Genomic DNA, 12981 nt, shown 5'->3' with positions numbered 1-12981 from the left:
AGAAAAGAAATCAGCAGCTCAAATATAATTAACCTTCCATTCTCAATGCAAACTGCCACGCATAGGAGCTCTGCAGTCTATTAGTGAAGTTATAATGGCCAACAGGCAGAAGCAAAATTGGTCAAAAAGTTGGCTGCTGCTGTCATATTTTTGGAATTATGATTAATGACACTAATAATGTGGATGATTACTGATATGTGTATCTCCAGCAGTTTATCATATTGCTTTGGCTGCCTACGTCCACAATAAACAGGATGCTATCATTTACCTCTTTATTGAAGGCAATCCTTCTCTTGAAGGAGCATATTCTAATTACTTCGTAATGTTTTATGTCTTAAACATTTTGCAGCTCTGGACCTTGCCAACTGCTTCGTGTCTACCATTGATTAATTACTGAATGTTTAATCAAAATTTAGAAACTAATGTAGTCATTTATGAGCACACTGCAGTGCCAAAGTAGTTAGGCTTTGCTCCCAAGTTTGGAGAGTGTTGGGTTCAAAATCAAATCCCAGTCATGCATGAGGATCCAAGAATTTCACCTTGGGTGCTCTGAGGTTGCCAATTCCATCTCCACTGATGAATGGAAGGTAATCTAACTACAGGGTAAACAGCATCTTTACCTACCCTGTCTTCACTGGATTTCCCTTTCCTCTTTCCTCAGTTCCCTGATCAACCGAGCACCACTGTTAGCTGTTGCTGAGAACAAGAAAGTCCTCGTGAATACCCGTCATGAGAATATAGTTTTGAAGTGGTTAAACAAGTGAAAAATAATTTGCTGGGACAAATACATAAGTTTTTTTTAATGTGGATTTTTTATGGTACTGTCATACAACCATTCACCGTTGAAGTTAAGTGTTTTTTTAATACCATTACTGAACTGCTGAAATGGATGCTAATATAGCTTGGAGTGCTAATGTCAAGTCCTGGTAATAAAAAAGACAGACTGCTGAATGAAATAATTTCAAGTAAAAAATAGAACAAAAGTGCTCTCTCTCTTGCTCTCCACTTTTATTGAATTGGGACTGACTGAGCCAATTGCTTTAGAAGTCTGTAAAACACAATTACGAGTGAGCGAACTGACCCACCAGTGCCCCCTCAGTGACAGAGCAGACTAAAAAGGCGGCAGAGTTAGAGCGGCTCCCCTCCGCTGGCCATCAGACCTACAAGGCTACCAGCTGCAGTTCTGTTGTTCTTGGTGCCCAAATGGGTCTTGTTTTACCTACAAAATCTTATTTCCCATCAATGTGATAAAGTTACTTCATACATCACTCTCTAAGATGTAGATGTCTATTCTGGCAATTAAGAATGATCTGTCTTTTGATATTCTTATTTATGTGGATGTTTATGTATAAACACACATATACATTATGTGGATGAATTTAGATTAGAACATTAGCACAATTTTTGAAAGGCTGGTAATAATTCAGATTGATATATGCAATAGCAATACTGAGGCACCGCTTACATATATTCTGTTAGAAACACTTGTCTTTTTTTTCTTTCCTAAGGTAAAGTCAAAATCAGAGCAAGCAACAAAAAGAATTAAACTAGAAGTGGGTAACATTTTCCCCCCTAGTTAATAAAAGAACTAATAAACTCTACAAAGTACTAGGATCACTAGTACTTTAGGCATAACAGCTTTTCACCAGGAATTTACAACTCCTGTTTTAATTCAAGCAGCTTGCATTAGGACATAAAATCTAGGTATATTTTAAAAGTGTAGTTTTATGTGAAATAACCGAAGAAAAATTGTCCTTTCCTAAAAAGTATTCTTTCTTCCTCGTCTCAGCTTGCCTGCCTCTCCCTCACACGTGTATCTTGGCACTCAAGAATCAAAGTTACCAAATTACTCTTTTATGACGTTGCAATTTTTTGGCAAGGACAAGCTTCTTTCCAATTCTGCCACATTCATTTATTTGAAGCTTGTGGGAGTCTTATGGCAAGCACATTATTTCTGAGAAGGCTGTAAAAAAAGAACAAAGAAATCTTCGTTGCTAAACCTTCATTATGAAATTTCGGCAAAGAAGGTATCCCTTCCTCTTAGCACAACCACGAATGGTCACTGACAGCAGAAGGGTTGGCGGCAGCCTTTCACCTAAGACAAAACTGAACTTACCCGAGTTCTACAAGTGAGTGTCAATGTACATGTACGGTCTTTCCAGCCTCTTCTGGGTAGAAAACAGCCTATGTTTTTTAAAAACAGAAGATGGGCTACAAAAATGAGCCTCTCAAATAAATAGTTACATATAAGAAAGATTCATACCAATAAAGTCTGTGAGAAGGTCAGATAGATTCTGAGGGACGTGGAAATCAGGAAGACCCTTTCAAAGTGGTCTCATCATGAAAAATACCACTGGTGCAATCAATATGTGCATTCTGCTCAGATATTTTGGCCTGAATTTTCAAGATAATGCTGGCAAGAACAGTAGATTGTTCCTTTATGAGGAAGGTAAAAATAAGAGCTATATAGAAGCATTATGTATGTACAACAGAAGTTATAATTCCACAAGAGACTTAATGTTAACTCCCGTCAATAAAAATTTGTAAAAATCTCTTTGCATCATGAAAAGGCAATCATTCATCAGCCATGAAGCTTTGTGGTCTATTTGGTACACAGTTCTGAAGACGGGGGAAATGACTGGTGTGGTTCTTGCAGTGGAGGAGTGAAAGGTCAGCAGAGGCTTAAATGAGCTTGTCTTGCATCCAGCTGGGCCAGCAGGAGGTCATTAGGAAGATCCGAGGCTCACTTTAGGCTTGACAGAGTCTCTCTCCATGATACAAGGAGACCGTTTTGCTCACTGCTCTTCTCCCAGTATCTAAAAAGAACCCCAGGGACAGGAATGACACTGAAGTTTATCTTACTACCAAAGTTTTGCTTGAGGAGGGCACAACTAGCAATTACTCAGGAGGGGGATTTATTTTGTGTGTTTGCTTCTGATGGAAAGTAATGGAGATAAGTACAAAAGGTTTATTGATCTGGCTCTATTGTGAAACCAAATAGAGTAGCAGGGGGAAAAAAAAAAACTCTTCCTTAACATTTAGAAGTCAGAGGATCTGCACAACTTCACGTTATAAGAGAATTTTAGAAATGGAGACTTGTAGTTTGATTGGCAATGAAATGAAAGAGCTAATGCTTTAAAATGTTCTCCCCTTTTACTTGGAGGGGATTACCACATCGTATTTGACAGCTAATTATATTAGGGCAAATATACTAATAGTTATCTTGAATTGGTGCTAAGTGGCTCATTTCTTAGAGGTATTACCTGGTGAAATCATGTGTATTTGCTGAAAAGCCCTCCCTAGAAAAAGTTCTGTATAAGTTTCCAAACATAGAGAATCATGGAAAAAATGGATGTTGCTATGCTGAGAAGGTGGTAACAGGAGGTAGGTAACATGTTCTCGCATCTTCACCTCTGTTGTTAATGTATGCAGTGGCTCATCAGAGGTAGCTCATGTTAATTTATTCCTGCACACCTGTACAGGGCTGGAATTCAGGTAATCAGACCAGCTAAAACCATACATTTCTGCTTTTTAGCTACAGCTACCCAGAGGCCTATAGAGGAACAAATTTAGTTCTGGAGACATCAGCAGGTTTTAATAAACCAAATACACACGTCTTCCTCCATAGGAATAGAGAAGTTTCCACATTTAGATGTGGACTGATTAAACTAGCAATCAAATGGAAGGTTCATATGTGACACCAATGGTTGCCTCATATTTATTTATAAATCACCCTCAGCAAAAATAATTTGGTCTTTAAATTTATTCATAGGGCTAAATCATCTTTCTACAACTTGAAGATCAAACATATATGCTTACCTTTCTGATAAAATTTAAGACAAACCTTGACAACTAGCAGCTACTACTCTGAGAAGAAAGGAACAAAGATGGTAAAACTCATGTAGGATGAAAAAGAGACAATGACTTCTTACTATACAGATCATCTAGTTGCTGGGTACAAAGTCTTCATTTTAGATGGGAACTTAGAACTGCCATTCATTAAGACAAATATGAATAGATTTTAACCTATGAGCAAATGATAAGGAATATTAGGAAAGAGAACAGAGGGTATTTGTTATTTTTCTTCCTGAATAAAAACCAAATTAACTTATAAGTAGGCTCCCCTTCAAAATGAGTGACCTATGCCACTCAGGTCCTGGGGATCAAAAATCAAGTCAGAGTATGAGAAAGAATGAAAGGTCAACTACACCCAGCTAATTCTGACTATCAGGCTCTCTTCAAGAAAATTTCCCGTATGAAGACGGCAGGTTCCAGGCCAGTTAGAATTTCCTCTTCCTAGGAAAGATTTCATATGTATACTTCATAATGGAGGGGCAGCCTCCTGTTCCTTAACAGAACAGCAGCACAGCAGCAGACAGATCAAGGGATAAACAAGAAGGAGGAAAGGGTCTTTAGAGACCTCAAAATCGAACACTACACTTTGTTATCAGGATATACTTGAAGACTTTAGCAGTCACCTTAAAGCAGCAGTCCCCAAACTTTTTGGTAACCAGAGACCAGTTTCATGGAAGACAATTTTTCCACAGACGTGAGTGGGGGGTATAGTTTTGGGATGATTCAATGATTCAGGCATGTTACATTTATCATTAGATTATCTTAAGGAGTGTGCAACCTAGATCCTTCCCGTGCATATTTCACAATAGGGTTCACACTCCTGTGAGAATCTCACGCCACCACTGATCTGACAGGAGGTGGAGCTCAGGCAGTCATGCTCGCCCGCCCACCACTCACCTCTTGCTGTGCAGCCTGGTTCCTTACAGGCCATGGACAAGTACTAGTCTGCAGCCGCGGGGTTCGGGACCCCTGCTTTAGAGCATCAGAGTTGTCTACAGAGAAAATTATTTACATTTCACTTCTATCACTCAGAATAAAAATTATTCTAACAGCTACCTAGTTACAAAGATGAATCACACTTCGTGTGCTTGCTCTCTGTCCGTGTGGAATGGTCCTCTTGGCTTCTGAATTTGTTAAACACACACTCATTTACAACTATATAGAAAAGAATAGATTTGACGCTGTTGCTTGGAATCTTCAGCCCTGACAAATCTTGCATGTGTCTCCTTCCTTCCTCTGTGTCACTTTACACAAACAGCATTCTTGCTTTTCAAAAATCTTCAACTTGATCTTATAAAATCTAGAAGGACCACCAACAAAGGACCTGGTAATCTTTGCTAATTAACTGCCAAACCTAAAACGTAGTATTTAACATCTTTCTACTTCCCATCTTACTAACATGCCTATCTGGAGACCAAAAATGCAACTACCTCATGTATAACCACTTTGGAAGAAGCCCAGGCAGACCTGTGTAAAACTCCTCCAAGGTGTTCGAATCATGAAGAAGTCTGCTTTTATAAACAGAAGGAAGAGGGCAATTCTGTTAGCTTTATGACAGGAATCTTAGAAACCCTTAGCCCTGCACACTTCAGCCCCCACTCAAAATCCCCTCTAATGCTTTATTTGCACAAGGAAGACATTGTGGAGTCAAGGATGGATGAAACTGAGACTCTGGGGAGAGGAAAGAAATGGGTCTGAGGACAGCAGGATTAAAGACAAAGGAGGGTTTCTGTTTGAGAAGGTCTGTTGGCTCAAGAAAAAGGTAAGAAAACTTGTCTTAGCTTCACAGCAAATTAAAAAGGAAAAAATAGGGAGACAAAATTCCTGGGGTTCTTGTGACTAATAAAGTAAAAGTGAAGAGACAGGAGAAGGTAAGTCTAAGAGACAGATCAGAAATGTAATCCAAGAGGCTTTGTGAATAACGAGATTAAATCACAGGTTGACATTCATTGACGAAATGACAATAAAAGGCTGAAACAGGAATACAATTATGTTTCACAGTTCACTCTGCTGAGATGCAGGAAGAGGCAGGCACCCCAATGGCATCACTGGTTATTTGGTGTAGCTAAACTCATAACATTATGTTAATTCAAGTCATAGACTCAAACAAGATGAAAACTTTTCTTCAGAAAATATAATGTCAAAATTAAAGTATCAGAACTTGTGTGTTTATAACCTAGGATCAAAAGATTTGTGTATTGTTAAAAAGCAAAATTTCAAGTAAGAATTTAAAAAGTTTCTATTCTACAATTTTTGCAATCTGCTTTTCCATTTATCTTATGTGATAAAGCTACAAACTGAAAAAGATTGGACACACTGTGATTTCACCCAAATGAAATGTATCAACTGTCTTCTGAAGCTTGCTATCTTCTGCGTGACTGAACACCCTGGGAGCACATCTGTACTCTTCTTCCCACCTAGAATATCCTCATCATCCTAGATGTGGGTCTAAACTTACATATAGTTAGTCACGCACTAAAATCCTGATACCTACAATAAAAAATGAAGACTGAAATATTTTCCTGCTATCAATAAATGTTTTTCCTCAGACAAACCAATAAGCAGTACCTCAACAGTGCCTCCTTATGTGTTAAGACATACACATACAAGCACTTGCGTTTTCTAGGAATTTTACATAAATGAAGGCTTCAAATGTTGGGTGTGTAGCCTTTTGGTCTCACAGCTATTTATTCCAGTGCTATGACTTGCAATATTTTCAGCAAACCAACTAAAACTGTGATAGGACTTCATGCAATTAAGATTAAATTTTGGCTTGTCTTCAAACACTCCATTTCCATAAATATTTTATGCAGGTTTTCGAGTCTTTTATTTTTGTTTAAAAAAATGCAATGCATTAACCTCATTATTAGTAGTGTACTATCTCAAATTTAAAAGAATGAGTATTGCTCACAACTTGGGGGAGGTTGGGTACAGTATTTTATTATTCAAAATATAGCCATCTTATCTGATATATTCTGGGACTGTCAATGATACCTTGGAACTGAAATAACATGACTATAAACCACTTTTACAGAACAAAGTAAATGGGGGTGGGAAAATCATTAAAAAATAGTTTCTCCTCAAAGCATGTTTTGGGTTATATAAGAAAGTTACTTATTTTTCTTAAAGATTTTGCTTTTCAAAGATTGGCCCCCTTTTATTTCAGTAGAAAGGAAAAAAATACTCTTCAAACTTTTATTTAAAAAAGGATTGATCTCCAAATATGAAGACAAAACAGAATATTCCAGAGACAGGATACTACTTTTCAGTGGTATGTTTAATGTTACTTTGCCAAAGAACTCTACGCAATTGACAAGCACTAGAATTACTGCTTATTAGTAGTGGCTCTGCAGAAACTTTCTAGTTAATTTAATGTGTTTCTTCCATTGATTTCCACCATGATAATAAATTTTCTTTAAAATATTTTTAAAAGACAATGTAGAACCAAAAACCACACCTGATATAATGGTTGAAGAACTAAACTGGCCTGTGACCTGAGTCGGGCTGGTGGTGTATTATGTAAATGATCTGCTCATAAGCTTATCTCAACAAATGCAGGATAACCGCACTATCCTGCCACTGACCACCTTGATACATTCCATTTATATTACATTTTCTTGAGGATTAATAAAGAACTTTGTAGGTTTAGGACCAGCTGCTTCTGTTTAAGCCCAACTGTTTCAGAGCTGCAACTACATAGCAAGAGTGTGATGTCATCTGAAGGCTGGACATAATACATTCGTGCTGGTCCTCAAAGTATATGCATGCCTCATCTTCTGTGAATAATCCCCATGGTAGACTATAGTTTAGAGATGTGCTCAAAGCCATTATGAAGTTAAGATAAAGAAACCCACACCACCATACCATTTTCCCACATCAACAATTACATCTGTCCCATTTCCTCCTGATATTTTCATGACTCTTAAAGAATTCAAGGACACACTAAATACTCATGTAAGGAATGATAACATTACTGGTTATACCTACGGAGATGCAGGCTGTCTCGATGTCCTGGACCTATGGTTCTTTCCATCCGTAAATTTCTGTTTCTATATTGGATAAATATGTGTGTATGAAGATAATATATTGATTTAATCAAAAAGCCACATGGCAAAGCAGAAATATAAATATATAAATATATATATAACAGAAGCTGCGGCTTCTAAGTGAAGGTTCACGGGGAAGCAGGGAACCGTGTACATAGTTAACTTATTCACACCCAGATGCATGAAAACACATACACACACATATACACAGAGCACAGAGAAAAATGGCATGCATTACGGGTAAGATGGCACATGATTCTGCATGCTTAATCATCACAAGCACCAACTGCAACAATCCTTCATGAGCATGGCAGCCTAGTTATCACGTGATCACTGTGGACAATCTTTACAGTGCATCAGAAACATCTAAGTTGGATTTCTTTTAGTGTGAAGTCCAACGTGACTGAAAACTGGCACCCTCCACCCCCAGCAGGAGCAGACAATGGAGATTTACTGACCTGTCTCTGCTTCGGCGAGAGGGGAATGCAGCATTGCAACCAGCCACTGTGCAGACGTGCATCTCTTTCAAGTGAACATTCCTGTAGTGAAGTTTCACACTGTAGGAGCTTTTGAAACTCTTCTTGCACACATAACATATTTTGGGGTCTGGGCTAGAACACAGGTCACCTTCTGGGGAGAACTTTTGAGGGCTGCCATAATTCAGAGACGATGTAAAGCTCTCATGCAAGGCGGCCATGCTGGCACCCCCACCGTTGTACAGTCCATACTGGCTCATGTAAAACATGTCGTAAGTGGGGTCTGTAAATTCTTCCTTCACCTTGATGACGTCCTGGTGAGAGGGCTCACTGTGGTTCTCATTAGGCCTCTCACTATTCATCAGGACTTTTTCACTCACTTCGCTGTGAATGTGCTCATCCCCTTCCATGGATTCCTCGCCCAGTTTGGGCTCCGAAGACTCAGACTCGTTCTCATAGTCTCGCTCAGGCTCTTGGTCTTCAGAAGTCATGCTGTCGGCCCTCCTTATTTCAGTCCTTGAAATGCACCGGGTCCTGTTATGCTTAGAAAAGTCCTTCACAGACATGCCTGGGCTCATCTCCTCTTGGGAGTGACAATGATTGTCATGGCTCATGTCATTGACCACAGCTCCACCATCATTGGGGTCATCATCTTCATCATCAAACTCATCGGCGGTATCAATAATTTCCTTCTCAATCTTCACAGGCATGCTTGACTTCCTGGGCTTTTTCTTGGGTGCCAGGTCAGCACTGGGCTCATGGGTGGCCATCATCACTGCTGGCACTACTGGCTCAGAGGGTGGCGGGGGGTGCTGCTCTATGGTACCACTGGTTGGAATGATGGGACTGGTTGGGAGGGAGGTTGGAGGACTCACCATTTCCCCTGGAGTGAGTAAACTTCTATAAAATGGAGGAACTGGTTGTACAGTCTTTAGCCCAGAAAACACCAGCTGGCTAGGGAGAGGATTTTGCAAGACAGGGTCTAGAGGGGGAGTGGTAAAACCCATTGGGGGCCGGCCAGGGCTTGTGAGTGCCAGATTTGATTTTGTACTTGCTATGACAGGGGTGGCAGCTCCTGAGGTGGCCCGAATTAAATCTTTATCTCGGTTATTCCTTAGCATAGGCATGTGAAGGCGAGGATTGGGGTTTGCACTGTGGCGATTACGACTTCGGAGGGAGCTAAAGACCATGTTGCAACCTTCAATGGTGCATCGATGTTTGATCTTCAGGTGAACAGCATTGTAATGAATTTTGAGAGTACCTTTGTCATAGAACGTCTTCCCACATGCATTACAGAACACTCTTCCCTTCCTAGAGGCTGACCCCATCCTTCTCATCCGATGAATCCGGAATGAGCTTTTTGGGTGTTCAGTTTTAGTTAAATCACTGACTGGGGCAGAATTCTGAATGGGAGAGACACAGGCTGGCTCGGTTTTGGGCTCCACATTAGTAATGCTGGTCAGGGCATTTCTATTGGGTGTTTGATCATTCTTATAAGGTGTGGGAGAAACTTCAGATTCACTGCTCTCATTATATTCATTCTGAGTTGAAAGGCTGGGTTCCCGCAGCCTCAACCCTGGTTGCTCTAACAGTAGCCCATTTGGAGGCAACCCTAGCAGTGGTGCTGAGACAGGGTTTATGTACTGGAATGGAAGCAGAAATGCAAGGCTGTTTGGGATGTTTTCGAAGTGATGAATGCTGGAAGGATTGCTGTTCTCTAAGTGAGCAAGGAGGCTGGGACTCCTGGTGCGATTATTGCTCTCAATGAAAGTCCTTATATCTGAGTCTGTCTTTGAAGATGGTACAGCCACGGCCTGTCCTTCTTTCTCCTGAATTGCCATCAGCTCCACAATGGATTTGGTTTCTCCAAACCGCAGAAACTGCTGAAGGGTGATGATTTCCTCTTCTCGAGACATGATGGCCCAGCGGTCCAGCACCTTGCCAGCAGCATCCTAGAGGCCACATCAAAGAAACAACAAAGACAAACACAAAAACTTATTGATTGTGCATAATTATTCAATGCAACTGAAGGTGCTCTGTGTGCTCATAAAACACCGAGAGCAAGAGCAGAAAACAACATGCAAGCACTGTTAATAAAAGTCAACCCACAAAGCAAACTTTTCTGCCATGCAAATGTAGTAATTAGAGTCACAGTTAGAGAAACAGATTGAGTTTAATAATGTCAAAGCAAACAAAATGTAGACCACTGGGGCTCTGTGATCTAAAATGCCTTCAGTACTGCTCTTTTAACAACAATGATCTATATACTATGCAACTATTTAGCATATATTAGTATAAGATGTGAACTCCTGCTGTGAAATCCAATATAAATGAAAAAAATGGTACCTTAGTCCTTATTAAACTGTGATACTATAGGAAGGAATTAAGTACATTTTGTGAAATTTACTTCTTCAACATAAGCAGACATGACACTGGATTCAATGATGAAAATTCCTTTAAGTAGGAGTTATGTGAATTTCTGAATCAAAAAGATGAATAAAGTAGCATTACCCCTCATATCTTGTTACTAAACTGTATCTTTTTTTTTTGGAATGGCTATATTTTAGTATCATTTAATAGCAGGCAATTTCATAAGGAAGAGTAAGAAAAACATCACTCATAAAAGGTAATTGTACTTTTCCTGAAAATTGGTTGTAATTCTATGATTCAAAGTTTGAGTTAGACTTAATGTATTTGACTTTTTACGATCTTGTTATAAATGACAGTCATAGATATCTAAAAAGTAAACATGTGATGGATTTAGATAGAATAAATGTGTAAAAAGTTGTCTCTCAGCATCCTCCTCTGATAGCAAAGGGAGTCCACAGAGAATACACATCAGTAATCACCAGACTATGTGTTGTTAAATATACATTAAAAAGCATTTCACACTTTCATTTTTGCTAGTAACTATGAGATTTGCCTGGAGGTAGGACTTTAAAATCCTGCAATGTAATGTCAGGCAATCCATTTCAGCATGGATTGAGAGAAATCTATTCAAACACTTAAATAATGACTCCATCACTTTCTAGGGCACCATTTCTTCCCATTGGGACGGCACACTTTGCATCCCTCTGTGAATGACACTTGCCCCAACCCTGATCATGAATTTAAGAAAGCATAGTATCTTCTTAAAAACAAAATGACAAGATACTTATTAATTACAAACGGAAAATCATAACATTATCATGGAAAAACCTAACAGACCCTATCTTAAAAGGGTGATCGAATTTACCACCGTGAATGGAAATCACGCCATCATGTACTGCTCGTTAGGACACACTAAGAAGGGCACAACATCACTTTTGTGGCATTCTTCTAATGATATGGTTTGGCTGTGTCCCCACCCAAATCTCATCTTGAATTGTAGCTTCCATAATCCCCAAATGTCGTGGGAGGGAGCCGATGGAAGTTAGCTGAATCATGGGGGTAAGTCTTTCCCGTGCTGTTCTTATGACAGTGAATAAGTCTCATGAGATCTGATGGTTTTATAAAGGTTTTATAAAGTTCCCTGCACATACTCTTGCCTGCTGCCATGTAAGATGTGACTTTGCTCCTCCTTTGCCTTCCACCATGACTGTGGGGCCTACCTAGCCATGTGGAACTGTGAGTCCATTAAAACTCTTCCTTTAATGGACAAACACACTGTAAAAACTTCAAAACCTCAAGCCAATCATCAGAAATCATCAGGCAAACCAAAATTGAGGGACATTCTACAAAACAGTAGATAGTACTCTTCAAAGTGTAAAGTTCAGGAAAGATTTATTAAAAATAAAGAATGGTTCCAGATTAGAGGGGACTAATCAAATAAAGTTGTGTGATCCCAGACCAGAAAAAAGACATTAGTGGGAAAATTAGCAACAACTGAATAAAGTCTCTAGATTAGTTAGTAGTATTATACCCATCTGAATTTTCCAGTTTCAGTCACTGTGCTTTGATTATGTAGAATGTTACACTAGAGGAAGCATGATTAGAGGCATAAGGGATCTGTACTGCTTTTGCAAGGGAAAAGTCTCTCCTCAACCTGTGGACATAAAATTCTCTCTGAAACACTGCCCTATGGTCTGAATCATCACAGCTAGTTCGATTAAGTGGGTATTTGTCATTTACTTGAATTACTTTTTTTAAAAAGCCCTGATAGTTATGTGCCCTGCTTTGTAAGGCTCACTCCTAGCATCCTACCATTTTACATAAAGAATATGTGTAAGTACGTGCATGTGGGTGTCCATTCCTAAGAAAACTGTCAAACACATAAGGGTGCAGGTATATGGCAACCCCAGATGATCGTGAAGTCCTGCCATCAGCATTTTCAAAACCTCACTCATAGCAGTTGGTATCGTTCACATCCTACTTTTGGAACAGGGGTAACATGGAAGAATGTTGGTGGTATAGGTAAATAGAGAAATAATTTGTGATTTTTAAATAGATTATCTCATTTGACCCCTATCATAACTTCCAGAGCTCAGAGAACAGATGAGAAATCAGGAGAGAAGAAAGCTAAGATAGGTTGTTAAGGTTGCCAAGATATTAATTTGAGGCCCAAGAGTTGAACACAAAAATTCTGACTCTAAGTTCAGAGTGTGTCAACAGTACTCAGTGGCTGT

The 12981-nt window shown here is 39.3% G+C and overlaps 1 protein-coding gene across 5 annotated transcripts in view; it reads right to left on the bottom strand.

Moving 5' to 3' along the window:
- BNC2 (basonuclin 2) overlaps nucleotides 1–12981 on the bottom strand; it is a 459271-nt gene that overhangs the window by 17579 nt on the left and 428711 nt on the right. For 3 of the 5 annotated variants that reach the window (XM_050761635.1, XM_050761637.1, XM_050761639.1), the window contains 2 exons: nucleotides 8360–10329; nucleotides 7839–7904 (listed from right to left, as the gene is read on the bottom strand). In XM_050761635.1, the coding sequence (XP_050617592.1) occupies nucleotides 7839–7904; nucleotides 8360–10329 (2036 nt within the window). The remainder of the gene's footprint in view (nucleotides 1–7838; nucleotides 7905–8359; nucleotides 10330–12981) is intronic. The other 2 variants (XM_050761636.1, XM_050761638.1) reach the window with 1 other exon arrangement.

The sequence above is a fragment of the Macaca thibetana genome, chromosome 15 (assembly GCF_024542745.1).
Source record: "Macaca thibetana thibetana isolate TM-01 chromosome 15, ASM2454274v1, whole genome shotgun sequence".
NCBI classification, from domain to species: Eukaryota; Metazoa; Chordata; class Mammalia; order Primates; family Cercopithecidae; genus Macaca; species Macaca thibetana.
This window is presented reverse-complemented; position numbering and strand designations above follow the sequence as displayed.